Genomic DNA, 21,219 nt, shown 5'->3' with positions numbered 1-21,219 from the left:
AAAGGGATGGACAGCAGGGGGAGTGGGCAGGGCCATGGGGGGGTCCCCCCCATGGTCCCCTTGCCCCTCCAGCCCCACCAACCTTTTACTCACCGGCACTGGAGACCTGGTGCTGAAACACGGCCTGGCCAGCCACATGTTTCAGCACCAGGGCGAGGAGCCAACCATAGAGACACTCTGGCAGCCAGAGCATCTCTGTGGAGGACCCAGCCTCTGGTTGCCTCAGGGCATGGTCTGGGACCGTGCCCTGCCCCACTTTTCTTAAACTTCGGTTTTTTTAGACCCCAGTATAATTTTCTCCCATGCTGCAAGTTTGCAACACATGGAACATTTTTTCGTTCCTGCACGTGCCTGTTGCCCCGCCTCAAAGGGGTTTGAGGCAGAGCAAGATGCATGTGCACGCACATCTGGATGCACCCATAATGGCCAAATAGTTAAACTTGTGTTGTAATTGAGTGGTGGGAGGGGAATCCAAAGTGCTATGCTTTTCAGATACTTTGGAGGAAGACTGTGAGGGAAATGGGGAATAGGAGGCTGCCTGTCCAAGAGAGCCCCCAAATGGTATCTTGCAATAGAAGGTTTCTGAAACCAATATAATTTACAGCAGATATAACTGAAGGAAATAAAAGATCAGTCAACAAAACGTGCGTTGGTGGGAGAGAACAGCTCTGACTGGGAAACTCTATGTAGAGGAAGTAGATACCTGGAAGAGATGTGTGAAAAAGACTTTCTAAAAGAGCACAGAGAGGTAAGCTGAATGGTGGCACATACAATACTGCCAGTTCATGCGCTGCAACACTGCTGGTGGCTCTGCTGACCACAAAGTGCCCAAGCAACATGCGTCAGGCAAGAAAAGCGTGAGCACGTGCTCTGGGAATGTGCCTTCACATACAGGGCACGGGGAAAGGAAGAGCGATTTAGCTAGTAACAAGGGACAAGCTGACAGCTGAAGTGTTGCAGTGAAGACAGACTTCAAAAGCAGAATAAAACTGAGCGCACAAAGGACAGGAAGTGGGAATCAGGCACCCTTCTTAAGGCATGGGAGATTGCAAAGATGTGGACTGTAAGAAACTTGCTGGTCTCAAAGGTAGAGTGGTCTCTTAAACAGTGCTTAAAGCTAGGCCTGTGTAGAGTGAAAATGTACCTATGGATTGACTGGGAAGAGAGAAGGGAAAAAGAAGCAGATGAAGGCTGGTTGAAAGAGAAATGGGTCCTGATTTTTGTAGCTAGAACCTAAGGAAAGAAAGTTGGAGGAAAAAGGGGAAGGGAAGGGGAAAGGAAGAAAAAGCAAACTGGAATTTGGATAGTTTTGTATATGCCACCCCCCACCCCCATAGTTTGTATTATATATAAGTAGGTAGAAGAGTGCTACTTAAAAGTGTGTTTACTGAGTACCTGTGATAAAACTTGCAGCAGTTTTTTTTTTTTTTTAAAGTATCAAGTCTGGGTGAGCTACATCTCTGGGTGCTATCTGCAAATCACTAGAGGTATGTTTATTTTAGGGTTGGTGTTTTCAAATTTTCCCCTGACTTACATGTACTCAAGGAAAGCAAAGTCTGACAGTTGGAGAAGGAGAAGGGGCTGCAGAGAGAAGAAACTGGGGAACAGAGGGCAAGGGGGCTACCTGACTCCCCCCACCGATTTAGTTTCCCTGCTGTAGCAGTGGGATGGGGGCACATTCTAGGCAAGGCTCCAGTAATTAGTGTCTATACCTATAAAATTATAACCAATTTAGAATTTTTCATATATAGAATCTAACTATTGTGGGATTGTATTATATTCAGAGGCATCTTACATTGAATAAATATAGGGGATGTGTATTAGCTGACTGTGTATATATTAATGTGCATCTTAGCTATATATAAGCTTATATATTAACTATACATACCTATCTATATTAGCTATCTATGGTTAATATGCAAGTTGAATAACTAAGTTGCATAAATTGGTTTAGATAACATCCATAAATATCTGGAGTTCATGTAGGTATAACCTCCAATAAGAATGCCTACTCACAAAGATAAACAAGGTATAAAGTTGCCTGTTTCCCCAAATGATACAAGATTCTGGCTGGGTCTGACATTCCATTTGTCTCGTTTTTTCCACTGACATGGGGAGACAACATTTGGCAAAACAGGAAAATGCAACTATAAAACTACAAATATTGGCAGCTCATCTATGGGCAGAGTTTAGTACTTTTAACTCATTTTTAAACTGATTAAATTTACAGCATCTTTTTTCCAGTTTAGCTACTTGCAGAAACCTGCAAGTGGAGTTATATGGTGCTGAGCATTGGGCCTAAAACCTCAACTCCTTTGCAAAGTCTTGTAGACATATTGTATTCAGGGAGTATGTTTGGTATATGGGTGATAGAATACTCCTCTTCCTTCTAGTCATGGTGTGTGACTTTTAAAACCTGCAATAGTAGATGCTGTCTTTCAGTGAATATGAATCACAGATCTGTTGTGCATGCTTGTTTTTTCCTCCCCTACCATTATTATTCAGGTGGTGTATTCTGCAGGAGATAACTGCCCATCAGCCCCACATGGCATATTTATAACCTATTCTGCAAAGCTGTAGTGAACTTGCTGTGTTGAGAGACCTCCACATCCAAAGTGAAGCAAGGGCTTCACCCATTTTAAGTGCTGCAGCATGTAAAAATGCTGAACTGAATGGATGCCTTGGAGTGTGTTTCTCCCGTATCTCTCTGAAGCTGAGACACTGGCCTCTCCCCTCCGCTAACTCTCTTCTGATCATTTGGCAGGTGTATTTACTATGTTAATTCCTAGCACAATTCCCCCACTAAAGCTTTATTGGGAAGAGTAATATTTTTATTCTTCACCTTCTATATAATGTATCTTCTGAATTATACAAGAGTTTGCAAAGAAACCACAGCAATTCTCAGTCCCTTTGTTTTAGATATATCAGCATGTTGGTGCCTGTGGACAGAAAACATTTCACATATCATGTTTTCTTTATCATGCACCTGCTTATATTAATAAATTCTTTCTCAGACAGCTGTATTTCAGCTTTCAGCCTGTATGTTTGTATTAAATAATTATCATTTTGATTCTTCCAGTAGTTAGTATTGGATTGAAAAAGATATGGTTGAACACCAAACAACCAATCAACTACTTATTGCCACAGCTTGTTTCTGTAACACAAATTATTTTCTTTTCTTAAAATACTGTAAGTTTATGCTCCTTGTTGATCTGGAAATCTCTTGCTGTTTGTGAAAGCTTGAAGAAATGTCTTTCCAAATTCCATTTATGTTAACAAAGTACTTTAAAATGCAGGGTCTTGCTAAGGGCAGAGGTAACTTAAAAGCATTTTGAAAGAGGGGGAAGTGGTTGCCACTGGGTATTGGGCATCAGCTGTTATGCTGTAAGAGTTTTGTCTACATACAACTATGCTAGTGAGTGAAATCACTGTAAACTTATCCCTGAATGAGGTGCGGTTAGATCAGTATGGTTATATCACTTATCAATTGCCGCAAACTTGTTTTCCTGGGGAATTACTGGCTAGGCTGCTGTACTGACAATAAGAGCCTGGGGGCTACAGTGTACTATAAGCTGAGTATGAGCCAACAGTGTGTTCTTCTTTGCTTTTTCTTGCAGCAATGTACTGGATTGTATTAACTGGCGTGTCTTTTACAAATCAAGGGATGCCTGATTTTATGCAGCACTGGTGAGGCCTCATCTGGAGTGCTGTTTCCAGTCTTGGGCCTTACACTTTAAGAATTATGTGGACAGATTGGAAAGAGTCCAGCTGAGAGTGACAAAAATGATAAGAGGCCTGAGAAGCATGATGTTTGAAAGATCTAGGGTTATTTATTCCAGAGAAGAAGGCTAAGTACGGACAGTCAAAAATCAGTCTTCTCAGGTTAGTCTAAGTTGTGTAGATTGAACCAATGAACAAGTGAACAGACATTCTCTTTTGACTGCAGCAATGCAGCCACATCCCTGTGTTGGCTCAGGCCAAAAGCCAGGAGGGAGAGGAGGGTACTAGAGAGTGCCTCCCTGCTCCACTGGAGCAGACAGCTTGGGCCAAAGCTAGCCCGTCCACCCTGTGAGGGCAGGGAGAGGTTTGTGGGGGAGGAGCAAAGAATCCTGGGGTGCTGGAGAACTGTGAGTTAACTTGAATCTGGAGGGGATCTGGAACAGAAGTTCAATTATCCAGTTTAAATTAAATCATTTAAGTCAAATGCTACATCTATCCAGGTTTATCTTAAAGCAGTTTTGGCCATTTTGGAAGTGATTTATGTGTGCTGAACTTCTGTTGTGTTACATATTTGAACTGATTTCTGATAATTTTTACCAGTTTGTGTAACTTTTGTCCTTAGTGTAAAAGACTGTGGCGGGATTTGATAAGTCACCAAATAGTACCTGAAAGGTGATTATAAGGAAGATAGAGAGACACTTTTTCTCTTTGGTTTGGAGGAATAGCCTCAAGCTGCAGCAAGGAAAATTTAGGTTGATGCTCAGGAAGGACTTTGTGATTATGAGGGTGTTCAGGCATTTGGAACTTAGCTATCTTCTTTTAAGATATTGCAAAAGGTACAAATGCAGGTATGCAGAAACCAAGGTCATAGCCTCTATAATTCATCTGTTTTTTTGGTGTGTTTACCATGCATCAGTATCACCCTATTTAATTTGAACTCTCTTGTGTGTTAACTTGTGAAAGATTCTCCAGTGGGATGATTATTCCAACAGTATAGCCTTTCACTACTACCATAAGGAGCCTGCAATTATAAACAGCCATCTCTTAATTTATTTTACTAGAAGGAAGCCAGGCTGACACAGGACCCTCATTTAGCTACATAATTAAACTATGAAGAATTAGCAATTAAGATTTTTTAATGTCCTTTTGTCCTTGTTCCAATATGGTTCAATTTGTAAAAATCAATTAAAATTACAGGTGTGTAGATTTAATTGCTTTAAAAAATAAAAAAAACCACACAACCTATGGCTCTTTACAAGCTGGTTCCCTAGGGAAAAAGATTTGCATATTTTCCTCTAAAATATCTGTATGTGATATGCTACCTGACAATGATCAAAGCATATGGAATAACATAGTGGGTGCTTCTACTTGAAACATTTACTGTTGAGTTCTTAATTTGCTCCATAGTAAATGTGTCAGCATCTACACATGTGGCCCTATTAGCCTGCAGGAAACTAATAAACTCCACAGCAGGGTACTACTTGTAAATTTACAAGTATTTACAAGTACTATTCTGCTGCGGAGGTTTTTTTAGTGTGCACCAACGCATGTATAGACTCCATTGGGGCTGACTGGGGGCTGAGGCTGCTTCTGTCCAGGGCTTCTTGATGTCTAGCCCCACATTGAAGCATCCCCGTGCTCCACTCTTGATGCCTTGCCAGACCCAGCTCAACGTGCTGCTGTCCTGGGTGCACTTGTAAATGTGGTGCCCAGGATCAATAATTGCTGCACATGTAGATGCATCCAATCATGATGCATCCACTCAGACTCTCACGGTTATAGGCTTACACACATTTAATAACATCCGTGCTCTGTTATATTGAACAACAATCCATAAATAGTCCCAGGCCTACCTCTTTCAGCCAGTAAGGCAGGGAGTGCAGAAGGATCTGACTTTTTTCCCCTCTTGCAAATTGATAGGATATAATTGGTGGGGGACCACTTTAAGAATATGGATAAGTAGATGGATAATTCCAGACTTCCCTTTCCCCAACCCCAAATAAGATAACACTCTTTATAATGTAGAGAATAACAAGGTATATGGTAAATGGGGGGCGGGGGGGACCACTCTAGAGTAGTTATTTGGATCTGGTTTTTAAAGAGGTACATAGCAGTGTGCCCTCCAACCCTCTCCACTCTTCCTGCTGCTCTGAATGAGGCTCTTAAATAAAGAGGAGAAAAAAAGTAACAAACTATTCGGAAGCAACATATCATTTTCCATTGTGCCATGCCACTCTAATAGCCATACTACTGTCCTGGGTCAGCACCAGAGGTTAGAACTTGAATTGTAAAATACTTCTGATTCAACTAATCATTACAGAGGGAATGGGGAACAGATTCTTTTTCTATCTGCAACTTCAACGGAACCACTAGTCAGAGCTACTAGTTGGGGATGTGCTGAGGGGATGTCTCTCTCTTGAAAGAGAATAGGCCAACTTCTTAATAAGAGGAGGCCTGATAATTCAACAGATTGTCTTCTGGAAGCTCAAAAGGCCATGCTGAGTGAAAACGCTGCTGGGTGTTATCCTCCACTCCCTGTCAGACTAGTGACTAAAATTGAAGCTTGTTTATCCCAATAGAGCCTCCCCTGGGTTAATTAACTGGATTCTCCATCTATCATTCCTAAAGTTGCCCTGCACGCACCCTTCAGTAGCCTGAGGCTTGTATTTAACTGGCTGAGTTGTATCTACTGTTTTGGCAAATATTTTAACAAAATATCAGTAAAAAGATGTATATGTTGTGTGCTATATAAATACCCCAATTTACTGGACAGTTATGTTTGGTTTGAATGTTAAGTGGCATGAATCTTGCTCAGGTGCAAGATACTTGATAAAGCAAAAAAAGAAAATTCTGTGCTATAGTTCTGTGTTTTAGACAGGAAAATAAACTTTTATTCTAGGTTCTACATACGTTCCTTTTAACTTTTATTTCTTGTGATGAAAGGGACTATTTCAAGGATTTTTTTTAAAGACTGTATTCTTCTCTTTACTGCAACCCACAGCCATATACCCAGAATTATCCTTGCATTGGAGCTCAAAAGTTAAGCAAGGTTGCACATTGCTAGCATTTTGATGGAAGTCTTCCAAGGATCGTATAAGGTTCTGTGGAAAGCATTGATTTTTTTTTTTCCCTAAATCAATGTCTATGCATCATACTGGAAGATTCATCTGCAGGAGGAGATGAGGGCTTTTTTATAATAGAATTTTATATTGTAAGAGATATGTGTCTTTGTTTTTGTTTTTAATTTCTAACATTGAACCAATTTAAGGAACGCCCCAGAGTATTCCAGAATAACCTGTTTCTGAAATAATTGTGCTAATTGCATTATATATTCACAAAAATGTGGACCGTTTAAAAGCTGTCTCTGCAAAGAGAACCATATTATAGTCGCTAGGTCAGATTCTGAGCTAGTATAAATTTTATGGCTTCATTTACTTGGCTTAAGCTATGCCAATTTATTCAAGGTGATTTATGCAATTTATGCTGCTGTCTTTTGAATGGAAAGTTAACCTTAAGGGTTGGACATTACCACCATCTTAGTCAAATTTCAAACAGCCACATACCAAATTAAACCCTGCACGTTCAGATTTATACAGCACTCTAAATGTTTCTATCCAAATCTTTTACTTTATGTGGAGTAAAATACTGTTCCTTCCCTTAATCCTAAGGAATATCCACAGAGCAGTAACTTTCTGTTTGAAATATGGTAAAATAACAGCTGACATAGTCAGAAATCTATGTGAAAAACAAGTTTCTAATCAATAACTGTCTATGTCATTTCACTAATACGTTTCCCTGCAGTTAAAACTACACTGTTAACCACCCTTTCCTCCCCCACCTCCCTCCAACAAAAACCCTGCAGTATTTGCTCTCTCTCTCTCTTTTTTCCTTTTAAGAGCCATTCATAACCAAATCTTTAAACCATAGGGCCTCTGACAAGAACTACTCCATCTGAGTCTTGACCTGCATGCTAAGAAACAACCAGCTCTCCTGATAAGGTGTATAACTGAAGTAGAAAAAAGTACATTTCTTGTACATTTTAAGAATGCTTATATGTTCTAGCTCTACTACATCCGGTTATGTGCACGCAGCCTACTATGATCTTAAAGCAGTCTCTATCATTTCTTTTTTAGAATCAAGATGAAATCCCTGTGGAAAATAGTGCTGGTGCTAGTAACATTGAGAGGACGTTAAAAAGACAGCTAGGATGTCTGCCCTACCGCTTTATCACTAATATTGCAGAAGGTTTTACATTAAGGTGTCTTGGGTTTCAAATTAAATGTCAAATTCAATTTGCCACTGAAAACATGAAGTGTGTGACTTCCCTGAGAAAGGTAACCTGACAGCACAATTCTGTAATTCGTGTCTGCCCAGTACTGAGCTAAACTATTCAAAAGATCATTATTTGTCAATTGTCACCTCTTATTTTTTTAAACATAAACAAACCACCCCCAGATTGAAGAAAACCACTGGTGAGTTGAGCCATTTATGAAACTCACTGGCTTTGTTGAAAATTTTGAGAAAATAGTGTTAAATACAGTATGATAACAGATACAAACCTCCCTTATGGGATCACGCCACCAGTTATGTCTTTATGTCTGTGACATTTAGTTCATAATAAAATGAGACTTGTGAAAGGAAATGAAGAGGTGCTTATTCCATTTAGAGTACTTTATTTTTTTCCCTTTCTATGCAGACAAGCCCATGTTTTAATAATGGGATTTCTAGCCCACTTTAATATCCTTGCATTATATCTTTTTGAACTATCTGCAATATAAGTAATAATAATGAAGTATGTTTAAATATAGAAATGCATCCTTAAATATCTAGACATTTTGACTGCCAATTGTAATTAGAAACTTTAGAAACATGTGCAATTAAATATGCTCAAAAAAAAAAAAGATACATCTCTGTAACACCAGTCAATTTGTTGCATCAGTAATATTCTTCAGTTTAGTATTTTAAAAATGTATTGCAGTAATTCAAGTGGAAAATAGCTAAGGGCAAAAATACTAACATTTAAACCAATGTAACTGTTTTAGAACAATTGACTATTTTAAGGATCTATTTATGAAATAGAGTTTTTTCTTTATGGATGCATTTTAAAATTCATATGGCTCTGTATCGTTCTAATATGTGGATGCCAAAATAATTTTATTCTTTACTGTTGATGTAAACAAATTATTTTGTAGTACCAGGTAAAACTGGATTGGAGAAAACATAGGTTTTCACAACCTGTCCCTTTTTTGGAGGAAGAAGGAACTAGAATGATCAAGCCTGAATAATGTGGGCCACATAATTTTATCCAGTATATCTTGCATTGATTTAGCTTGCTTGTGTTTGAACTAAATCATGTATTTTAGCTAAGGCATGCAGGGTAAGAATTTCAAAAGTTCTTTAAATAATTTAAATTGTTAAGCAATGGGGCTGGAATGGTGGTGTAGATGTGATGTTTGGAGTGGGGTTGTAGATGTGATGGTGTAGGAAATGTGCTAGAAGCAAGGGCTTTTGGATGATTATCTTTTATTGGATCAACTGTACAACTGGAGGAAGTATTAGAGAAGCTGCAGGCACGAAGTACTTTTCCTTAGGCCTGGGCCCTTTCTGCTCAAACACTTGACTAACATTTATCCCAACTATATGTAGTTGCTCCAATAAAAGATATCACCAAAAGAGAGAATGAAATCCATTTTACGCTGTTCCAGAACCCACCCCCCAGAAAACACATTGAGAGCTGCAAGTATGGCCTAGTATGGCAAATAGGTTGAGAACCACTGTTCTAAAGTAACTCCAGCAATAGCAGATGCAAGATAGATATTACAAAATTATAGTAAGACCTTATAAGTAACATAAACATTATTTACAACTCTGTTTGCCCTCACAAATGTTCTATTAAAATGGAAGAGGGGTGTTTACATTTAATTAATAAGTGGTACATGTAAAACAACTACTATTATGTTAAATCAGAACTGGTCTAGTCATTAATGACTTAGTCATGTTTATACACATGACAGATGCATTTGTTGCCTAGCACACAATGGATTGAACTGGGAACCTTCAATGCTAAAAGCTTGAGCTGATGCGCTATCCTGTTTGGGTTGCTGGCTCCTATGCAAATCAGTTCTTAAAATGTTCTCTGTCTGTCTTTACTTAGTCTTTACTGCATAAGCATAAAATGCATAAGCACTCCAAGCATAAAATGCCCTTCCAAACCCATTGTATATGAAGTACTGCCTCTCCTCTTTTTGTAATTCTCCGGAAAGCCTCCCATTTTCACATGACATTTAAAAAAAAAAAAAAAGGTAAAATGAGGGAAAAAGTAAATACAATGAAGATGACATTTCTAGTTATTGCAACAATTTTTGTTTTGTTGCAGTTTTTGGTGCCCAGCAGTCAGACAACATGATGTAGCGATGCAGTTTGGCACCCAGGATAAAGCCCACAGTGGCAGCCCGCCCTCACCCCACACACAGATCCGGGGGGTACATGCCCCCCCATGGTTGCCGAGAAGTGCACACAGCAGTAGGAGCTGCACTCTCCCTGTCCCCCCAACCCGGCTGGGGCCCCTTTGCTTTGGTGCCCATTACACACATGGGTGGCTGCTGCAGTCCTATTAAGAACTCCGTTGACTTGAGCAGAAGCAGCTGGACGATTTGGAGCCTATATTGCTGTATCTTCAAGGCATCATATGCATTGATTTAAGTGTGCGGTGGGGGGAGAGAGGGTGCATACAGTACTGAGCACATTAGTATATAATAAATACACTTTGTTATCCCAAGGCTTGATCTGTGGCTTTTTAGACCCTTCCTGGAATCCTGAGTAGAGAGGCCGCTTTGTTATTAAACTGCATATTATTATTAGTCTGCTAGCTAGATTAAATGGGAAGTTTAAGCTGGAAGTAGAGAGAATTCCAAAGGCAGATAGCAGGGAGAAGCCTACCAAAAACTGCTTAATCAAAGTTCTCTTCACTGCTGACTTTAAGGAGAGCGTAGGTTGAACAGTTATCCCACATAAGGAGAGGCGGGGAGTGGGAGGCTCTTGCAGAATATGGCTGAGGCATATTGGTAGAACAATTTGAAAAAGGTCTTATTGCTGCTGCTATGATACTCACTTTGTAGACTGAAGAGTTAATTTACCAGTGCAGTTGGTTTGGTCCATTTCATGATCACTGAATAGAATTCTAAATTAATGAAGAAAAGGGTCCTAAAATAGTTGTGCACTTCAGCAGGGATGTGCATCTCTTGGAAGTGCTTAATTCTAACCAAGTTGAGTGCAATACAAATATTGCAGGGTCAGGGTAGCCCTTGAGAATTGTAGCACTTGCTGAACATGCCCATCTATAAGATCCTAAGCGTGTTTCAAGGTTCCTCAGGTGCCTTAGGGCCAGCTGCTGCTTTTAGAAGTGTTCAAAATAAATTAAAAACCTTTCAAGAGTGATACGAGTGAGAAGGATTTATTATTATTTATATATGTATGTATTACTAGCGCACTGGGTTGGAATTCAAATAACCCAAGTTCAGTTTACAAGTCAAGTGTTCACTGTGTGTGACCTACAATAAATCACCTAATCTACAGTGTATGCTTCAGTTCCCCACCTGTAAAACATGGAGTAGGGATGATGGTTCTGTAAATGCTCATGATGCTTTTGAATACAGTTGTAGGGAAGCCATAAATACATAGTCTAAATGCATTGCTATTACCAGCCTGATATTCTGTTAAAACTTGGAGGTGTCATTTTCAGGAGTGCTCAGTGTACATTATTTGGGGCAGATCTTTGAGATTTCAGGCTTCATTTAGGCAAGTAGAATGACATAACCAGGTATGTTTTTAAAAAGTTCTATTCCCAGCCACTCTCACTGTACTCAGTAAAACCATAGTGGCCCTAATGTTTTGTTTCTCGTTGAAGCTAGAAATTTAATTCATTTCTTTTTTTTCTTAGAAGGCCTGATAAACTGTGTACTCATCTGAGGGTGACTTAACTCATCCCTCATCCTGAACAGTTCTCTTAATAGTCCAACATAAAACTTCATATTTATAATAATAATTTCCTGCAATGATTTAAGCCAACATGATGAAATGCAAATTCTGCTGTTCTGTAAGACTTGTATTTTAATTTTACCTTTTCAACAACACGTGAAGCAATTTAGGAAATATGATTAGTGCGATGAGTATGTGATTTCAAATAATCTGGAATGCACTAAACTGCTTTCCCTGGAAAATAAGGTACTTTAAATTTTACGTACACAAAGTGTTCCTTTGTATTCAATTATTGGTTTGTTTTATATATAAATTAGGAAATACCCTTTGTTTTGGTTTTTGAGATCATTGAACATTCCAACACTCCACTGCCTTCAATAGAAATTGCTGATGTGCAACATTTAAAAATTGGGTAAACTTCTATAATGGAACAGTCTCTTTGAAAACTCCATTACAATCATGTATGATATAACTTAAAGTATTATTTTAAAACTAAGTTTGTAGGTGTCCCTTGTAAAGGTAACAAGAAAATTGGTCAAATAAAAGATATCGCCCATCAGACTTTTTCTAATGAAGCAGCAATTTTCAGTTTTAGGTCAGCAATAAATTAATGGCTCATGAATCAATTGAGAGAGAAGAAAAAGTAAGCTACTAAAAGTATTTTGTGTATGCCTGTGTGTGCGCACACACCTGCATGCTTTTCTTTGTAATAAGTTGAAATGAAAACATACTCTTCCCGTGGGGCAATAATCAATTATACAAGACTTCTTGCTGTTTACATTTACTTAAAATTATTTCATTTTTATTTGTCCTGTAACAAATTCTCTTGACGCATTTGATTGTTGAAGTGTTAACATTATGATTTATCACATTTACTTGATTTTTATTTTTTAAAAATGCAGTTAAACTATCTTGTAAACAATGTCATACTAGACATTGGGTTAAATTTGGACCTCAATTTCTCACTGAGAGGAAAATAAAGGATACACATTCAATATAGGTTAAATACAGTTCTTTTTTTTTAACTTTGAATAAAGCAGTAATTTTTCCACGTAATATCAGAGATCTAGCAGAAGTCAAGCATTGGTTAAAATCTCTAGCCAAGCTGTTGCTGCCACTGCCTATCCCAGAAGCAGATTTTAGACATGTAAGCCATTAAGTGGAACCCTAATCCAACCTGCTTGAGTTCCTGAAAAAAACACATTTACTTTTGAAATACACCTTGATCTTTGCCTTAGAAGGGATCTGGGTTGATGTGTGGGTAGGTGTGGGCAATTGCTGGGGGGACTGTGGGTGTGGGGGGCCTTGTATGGGGGAGCTCAGGAGGGGTGAGTCCCTTGGCACATCCCCCCCCCCAGAAATATGGAATGCCTCCCCTCCCACAGGGCCCCAGCTGCCTCCTGGAGGCCCAGAGCCCCTGCCCCCGACAGGGCCCCAGCCCCACTGCCCAGGGTCTCCCAGCTCCACCCTGGAGGGCCCCAGCGGCTCCGTCCAGGAACACTTTTTTTCCCCCGCTCATGCCTCTTGCCCTGTCTCAAAGGGGTTTAAGACCAGGCAAGAGTCACATACCTGCTCATCTGAACACGCCCCATGACCACAACATGGGGATGCAGTAGAATGTAGGGAGTATTGCATATATTACTACATTATCTTTCCTAATACAAATGGGAGACCAACCATCTATCTTTATATGTAAAGTCTTTATATTTAAATAAAGGTAGTAAAAAATATATATGTATTTCAATAATATAGTAATCTAAAGTAAAACTAGAACAAATAATTTTCCCAACAAGTTCAGTCTCCTTCTGGTCACAAAATATTTTATATCAAATTGCAATTTCATCATGTTAGGAATTTGATTTTTAATTTTTCTTGGCAAGGATCTGACAAATTACTTAGCATATTTTGTTTTTAAATTTCATGGATTGATTGTGGGTGACTTATAAAGGCATCTGATATATGTTATTCTCAGATGCCTTGGCTAATGAACATAGGGTTAGATCTAATTGCATGGTATTATTTGAGCTCCTGAACTAAGAGTATTTCAGTAATGCAGAATTTCAAGATCAATACTCATTCAACATTGTCAATACCCAAAGTTCAAAAATACTGACTCAGCTTCTATAAAAGCATGACATTTTAAATTGTATAATGTATTTGCTGTCTAGGTGTTGTGTCTATTTTTCTTGGGTTCTTTTACAATCTTGAAAAGTATTTTTGCTTTGTTCTTAACTAAAGGAACTATGTCCATAAAAATATGCAATTACAGCTATGCTGTCATAAAAAGCCTTATTCCAGTGTGTGTGTGTATGTGTGTGTGTGCGCGTGTGTGTGTTAACATATATAAAACTGTATCCCTTTGCAACACTTACCTATGGAAAGGGGATAGGCCAGGCAGGGGCAGCCTATATCCTGTCCACCTGTCCAGAAGGGCACATGAGGCCTGCACTGGTCCTAAGGAGTGCACAGGCTCCAGCAGGCTTCTGGGCAGTGTGCTCCAGGGCACAAAATAGCTGCAGCCTTTTATACCCTGCATCTAGGGACTGCCAGAGAGCAGCCCAGGCCAACAGCAGGTGAGGGGGCCAACCAGGAGCCCTGGGATGGCCCCCTAGTGGGTGGACAGCCCTGGCACGCAAGTTACTGCCGGGTCATGCCTACATGTGCGTTACTGTGCATTAACTAATCGTGACTAAATTTGATACCAGCACTTGCAGGTATCAAATGTATTCATAATTAGACATTTTTACTGTGTAGTAAGGGTGTGCATGTGTAGATGCTCTCCAGTACTGCAAATTAGGCCAACACACATTAACACATCTCAGGTAGACATGCCCAATGTGTAACATCTCTATATCTGGTTTCCATTGAGCTTTAATTTGAATGTGTAGCAGGGGCACCTCAACATTGAAAATGCAGCCGTCTAAAAATAAAATATTTCAAAAAAACATTTAGATGAAAAATATTTTAGAACTACAGACTCCCAGCATGTCTGGCTTACCTAGCCTTACTGTCCTGTGATGCTAACTGAAGCAGGCTTAAGGACTTTAAATGCACCAGATGAAACTTTATCTGAGTCTAGTTTCCCTAAACAACTCCTTCATGTCTTGAGTTCCCCTCTTAATGCAATAAGAGATTCTGTTCTTGTTAAAGCGTTTTAGGCCTTGTTTATAAAAACACATTCTGTATGTGGACAAGAGGGTAGAATCTAGTAGCTAATATTCACAATTCACCAGCAGGCTCTGTATATGCCTGAAGAAGGCTGTTATGCTTGAAAAGAACATTTTTTTTTCCAACCATTTAGTTGGTCTAATAAAAAATATCACATCTACCCAAAGAACCTTGTCTGCCTATGTCCTTAGACCAACAGACCACAACCAACAAACCTAGTTCATTTTTTCATTTTTTACATAGTTTCCAGGGTCAGAAGGGACCTGAACAGATCATCAAGTCCGACCCCCTGCCTTGAGCAGGAATGAGTGCGGGGATCATAATACCCCAGCCTCCTCTTGAAGACCTCTAAGGTAGGGGAGAGTACCACCTCCCTTGGGAGCCCATTCCAGAGTTTGGCAGACCTAACTGTAAAGTAATGCCTCCTGTTATCAAGCCTGAACCTGCTCTCAATCAATTTGTGGACCTTATTCCTTGTTATCCAAGGTGGTGCCCAGGGGAACAGAGCCTCACCTAGTTTCTGCTGGTCCCCCCGATAAGTTTATAGATGGCCAGCAGATCCCCTCTCAGTCTTCTTTTGTGGAGGCTGAATAGATTCAGACCCTTTAGTCCATCTTCATAAGGCCTGGCCTGCTGCCCCCTGACCATGCAAGTGGCCCCCTCTGGACCCTTTCAATGCTAGCTACATCCCTCTTGAAGAGTGGCGCAAAGAACTGGACACAGTACTCCAACTCTGGCCTGACTAGCACCGCATAGAGGTGAAGGATCACCTCCCTGGACCTGCTTGTGGTACATTTTTGTCATTTAGCAACCTTTAGACATTTACTGAGGAATGACTGCCTTGAACCAATATTTTTCTGACTAGTTTGTTCCTGGCAATTCCCATATTAAATTTGAATCAGTGTTTTCATGTAATACATTGGATAATAAGGAGATCAACATACAATATTCATGAATTACTGCAAAGTATTTTGATGGAGTTGTAATCAGCTTTTGCATTACATTTTTGTAGAGTAGGATATTTTGTTTCTTTGTTTGTTTTGCCTCTATAGAAGTTAGGGCAAGTTACACTCATGTAAGGATTGTCAGTTAGAAGTAAAAAAAAAATCCTAGAAGTGGCAGGTCCTTATCTGATGCCTGTCAAAGCTCTATTGACTTTAGTTTAAACTTTCATGATTCATCTGTTTTTTGACAATCTACAGGGGTTTTTTTTAATATCACATTTTAAAATTATTGGGAGGAAAAAAGGGAGCACATCTTCCATGATGATTTTTCCATGTCATATTTATTCCTAGCTTCACAGACTGTAAGACAAAAAGGAACCATTGAAAGATCATCTAGTCTGACCTACTCGATAACATAGGACATAAAAGTTCAGCCAGTTAATCTTATATCCAGTTCAACATTCTTTTCCTCATTATTCCAAATAATATTTTTGCCCTTCTATTTGGAGATATTGTCCAAAACCAAAAACAAATCAGAAATAATATTTTTGTACAATGTTTTAAATGTCAATCTCTGCTTTAGTGTTTGTCCCTAGTATTTAAGACCATAGCACTAAATCAAATCAGATATGTTTTTTGGATGATCTCATACTATCCCTTTGACCCTGGAAGCATGATATCCTTTGCCTCCCTCCACCACTCTCTGTCCTCTGGTTCCTGCAACATAAAAATCACCAGAACTTTAAATGAAATATGTATTTATAAAAGGATTCATGTTTGGTGAGGAGGAGGGGAAATTGTAGAACAAAGTGGAGGAAAAAGTTGTATTCTATGTTTTTATGGATATGGCCATAAAAAAAAATTATTAGTGAAAATACTTATATCCCATAGGTCTGGCCAGTAGAGAATTCTAAAAGAGGTAACTCACCAACCTGGGAATATACTGACTGAAACACAAGTTATCACTGAAGTGAAAAACAAAGGCAGCTAGCGTTAATAATTAATTGAGGAAGGATCCCTGTGGTGGTTTAGAAGAGCTGCAGACACTGTGAAGTCACTTGACTATCAGATTGTTATATTCTATTTCAGAGAAGCACATATTAGCATGTATCCCTTTATACTAAAGATGCCCAGTCTAGATCACCTGAAAGGAAGAACAAGAGAAGAACTGTAGCTCCTAAGAAGAGATGTTCAGATTGTTACTGCCACATCCCTCCAACTCGAGTGTAATCTCACACATGGTAATGACTTTCCTTCAGCTGTAGAACACCTTTTGTTCTCACCTTCTCTGAATGTTTTAATAAACACTATATTCACAGAAGTCTCTCTTGCCACCATCCCAAATTGTATATACACTAAATTTTCTCATTAACTAGTTGTCTGAGTAAAGTGTTTTGGAGCATTTTGAAGCTCCATTGCCCCAGAAAAAGTTGTAGAAGAATAGATCCAAACTCTGAACTCCAGAAGGTGAATGGGAATGGGGTCCTTGATAGACAGTCTATCTATACTGTGACATTCACAACTTTGCTATTAACATAAATATTGTATTGGGGGTGTAGGTTGTAGCTGTGTTGATCTAATATTGTATTGAGCTTTTATGTTGAGAATCTTTTAGAGTTCTTGTGCTTTAAAGATGTCACCTCCCCCTTTACATAAAGAGTTCTTTAGTGGTAGATTTTAAGTGCACGAAGACTGGATTTTTTCCTTTGAATCGCCTATTGTATTGTCGCCAGATCTTTTTAATTTTCCAAACAATTTTGTCTTCTGTCTCATTAGGCTGAGCTTTAATGAAGAAACATCAGCGCTGCTAACATTCACACGAACTGGGGCTCAAGACCTTTGTGACCAATGATGAAGTCGTCATGGAAACTGTTTATGTTTCTGTCAATTGCTGGGTATCTTTCAGGTAAAAATAATATATATTTAAGAAATTCTAAATATGAAATAGAAGTGGAATGATAAAAGTAAAATTACCCCAAAGAAAAATGACCAAATAAACTATGCCTTAATTAGCATTACACTAAAAACTCTTAATTGTATTAGCCTATATATTAAACCGGTAAAATTATGCATTAAGAAATTTAAGTGCCATCCACTTGCCACTAAACGTAAGTAAATCTGCTTCATTAAATTATAGAGAAAGATGGGAGATCTAGCCACTTCTATATTTACAAAAGGCTGTAGTAACTTCAAAGACCGCATGAAAAAGGAAAAAGAATGAGTTAATTAGCAGAGCATGCTCCCAGGGCTAATAACTCCAAAATGTTTGTTAATTTTTGGATTGTGAAACTCTAAAAGTCTTAACTTGGTTTGTTTCTGGAAACTAATTTTGGAGGTGGATTTTTTCTATCTTGAGTATGCATGTTATATTGATAAGTGTTAATGATTCTGATTTTGCTGGTAACGATGTTTCTCTTGCAGCTTTCCTTTTTTTTTTTACTTGAGATGAATCGATGTTATTCTAAAAGCAAACAAGGTGTGTTGCTTTTTACTTTCTAACCTTTTAGCTCTTATAATATAATAATGACCTGCCTAGAATTGACTGATTTTTTTATTTCTCCTCAACTTGGCTTCTTTTTACATCTCAGTAGCCAACAATGATATGGTTTTAAAGATTTTTGTTTTGTTATGTTTTCAGTTATGCAAAGCAGTCATGAAGTTTAACTATTGTGGGTTGGTCTTTTCTCAGGAGTAAAGCTTCCTTACATGAGTCCCCACTGATATTAGGATCAGACCCTATATCCTGATACTAATAAGAACTATATAACTCTACAGAAGTATAATAATCTAAATGGTACATTCACTTTTCCTACAACTTCTATGTCCCTGTCTTTCTAAATGTTGAACCTTTTGCACTGTACCAGTACACCAAGTCACTCACTTCATATGCAAACATTATTACTTCATAATACCCATAAAAAGTCCATTAAAAATAAGCAAGAATGAAATATATAAAATATATAAAATGAATATATGCATTCAAGTATCAGAGTTAAGGGCACAGTGCAGGTCCCTAAGAATATCTGTGCGTGTATATGCATGCACAAGTGCGTATGCATGCACGTGTAAAAAATGTCATTTCTTTCTGTTTCTTGTACACCCTGCATTTCTTAGCACTGCGTCTCAGGTTGCAAGCCCCTTAAGACAAGCAGCTGTCTTTTATTTTTGAATCTGTACAGCACCAAGAACATTAATAATGTTAGAAAATAAAACTTGTTATCCAATGATTCTATAAGAGTAGCTTCTGTCATAGGCCTTCTCTAGTAAACTACCTTTAGTTAACTTAAATAGAAAGTTTTTCAGAGAAGTTTATTCCAATGAAAATGATATACAGTTTGCATATGAACACATTTTTACATGTGCTCTGGGATGTGGCACTAGGCGCTTTAATTAGCACACTGCGCTAATTAAAAGTACTTACATGTCACATGTATCAGCATTGATGTGCATCTCCATGTTGTAAAAATGGCAGGGGGGCACTTTGAACTAAAGCCCATTGGCTGTGTTTTATTTCTAAGCATCCCGCTGCCATTTTTTCCGTGTGGAGATGTGTGGGGATACTGATACACATGGCACGGAAGGCTGCTTGAGCGCATCAATATCTGTGCTCCAGCAGGCTCAATTGATTGAGTCTGCTCTGACACATTGGATTTCCAGCACTTTGGAGCAGGCTACCCACAGGTGGATAGCAGCCTAAAGTTGTGAGCACCTGTAGAAAGCAATAATAAGCAGCAAGGATTTATAACTTAAACATTATATGTTCTCTGATCTAAATATCTTATCCCAGTAAGTTATACAGTGCTTACGATTAAGAAGCCAACATTTATGATTTATGACTTGGTAATAGTTACTGCCTAGATGAGTTTTTCCTCTGGTCTGGTGGTTGTTTCATAGATTTTATAGACATTAGGGCTCGAAGGGACCTCAGAAGATCATTGAGTCCAGCCCCCTGCCCAAAGGGCAGGAAGTCAGCTGAGGTCATAGGATCCCAGCAAGATAGGCATCCAATTTGCTCTTGAAGGTGTTCAGTGTAGGTGCTTGAACCACGTCTTATGGCAGGCTGTTCCAGACCTTGGGGGCTTGGACAGTAAAGAAACTCTTCCTTATGCCCAGCCTGAAACGGTCTTGTAGTAGTTTATGACCGTAACACCTCGTCATCCCTTGGGGCGCTCTGGTGAACAAACATTCCCCCAGACACTGATGGTCACCCCTGATAAACTTATAGGTGGCCATCAGATCATCCCTGAGCCTGCGCTTTTCCAGGCTAAGGAGCCCCATGGCTCTCAGCTTGTCATCATAAGGTCTGTTTTCCTGACCTCTGATCATGTGCGTGGCTCTTCTCTGGGCTCTCTCAAGCTTTTCCACATCCTTTTTGAATTATGGAGCCCAAAACTGGATGCAATACTCCAGCTGCGGCCTCACCAAGGCTGAGTACAGGGGGAGAAGGACATCTTGAGATTTGCTTGAGAAGCATCTATGGATGCAAGCCAGCGTTTTGGTTGCCTTACTAGCCGCAGCATCGCATTGCAGGCTCATGTTCATCTTGTGGTCAATGATGACCCCCAAGTCTCTTTCTTCCATAGCGCTACCTAGTGTAGCACTGCCAAGCCTATAAGGATGCTGCAGGGTTTTTTTTCCCAAAGTGGAGAACCTTATATTTTTCGTGGCTAAACACCATTAGGTTCTCATCTGCCCATTTGCTGAGCCTGTCCAGGTCAGCCTGGATCACCCGCCTATCTTCTGGTGTGGATGCTTTGCCCCAAAGTTTCGTGTCATTGGTGAACTTAGCCAGTCCATTCCTGACTCCAATGTCCACATCATTAATGAAGATGTTGAACAACATGGGTCCAAAGACAGAGCCTTGGAGGACCCCACTGGTCACAGGCCACCATGATGAGTGACTTCCATCTATTACTACCCTCCTGGTCCAACCACGGAGCCAATTTCCCAGCCAGCGGATCATGGTGGACCCAAGGCCACAGTTGGCTAGTTTCGCCAAAAGGTGATCATGGCATACCAGATGGAAGGCTTTTTTGAAGTCAAGATATATGACATCAATCTCTTCTCCCTTGTCCAGGTGATGGGTCACCTGGTCGTAGAAGGAAATGAGATTAGTCAAACAAGACCTACCGGCAGCAGACCTGTGCTGGCTATTCCTTAGGATGTTGGCGTTGGCCAGTGCATTAAGAATGGCCTTTTTAATAAACTTTTCTAAGATCTACACCAGGATAGAACTCAGGCTGATGGGCCTGTAGTTAGCCGGATCCACTTTCCTCCCTTTCTTGAAGATCAGCACCACGTTGACCTTCTTCCAGTCTTCCGGCACTACACCAGAGCACCAGGAGTTTTCAAAGATCCGTGCCAGGGGCTGGGCTATGATGCTCGCCAGCTCCTTGAGTACCCTGGGGTG

At 39.5% G+C, this 21,219-nt stretch overlaps 1 protein-coding gene across 3 annotated transcripts in view; it reads left to right on the top strand.

The window, feature by feature from the left end:
• CNTN5 (contactin 5) overlaps positions 1-21,219 on the top strand; it is a 983,906-nt gene that overhangs the window by 276,176 nt on the left and 686,511 nt on the right. For all 3 annotated transcript variants that reach the window (XM_019530289.1, XM_019530290.1, XM_019530292.1), the window contains exon 3: positions 17,586-17,715. In XM_019530289.1, coding sequence (XP_019385834.1) covers positions 17,658-17,715 — 58 coding nt within the window. In that variant the 5' untranslated portion in view covers positions 17,586-17,657. The remainder of the gene's footprint in view (positions 1-17,585; positions 17,716-21,219) is intronic.

The sequence above is a fragment of the Crocodylus porosus genome, unplaced genomic scaffold (genome assembly GCF_001723895.1).
Source record: "Crocodylus porosus isolate Cpor-Errol unplaced genomic scaffold, CroPor_comp1, whole genome shotgun sequence".
In the NCBI taxonomy this organism is placed as follows: Eukaryota; Metazoa; Chordata; order Crocodylia; family Crocodylidae; genus Crocodylus; species Crocodylus porosus.
This window is presented reverse-complemented; position numbering and strand designations above follow the sequence as displayed.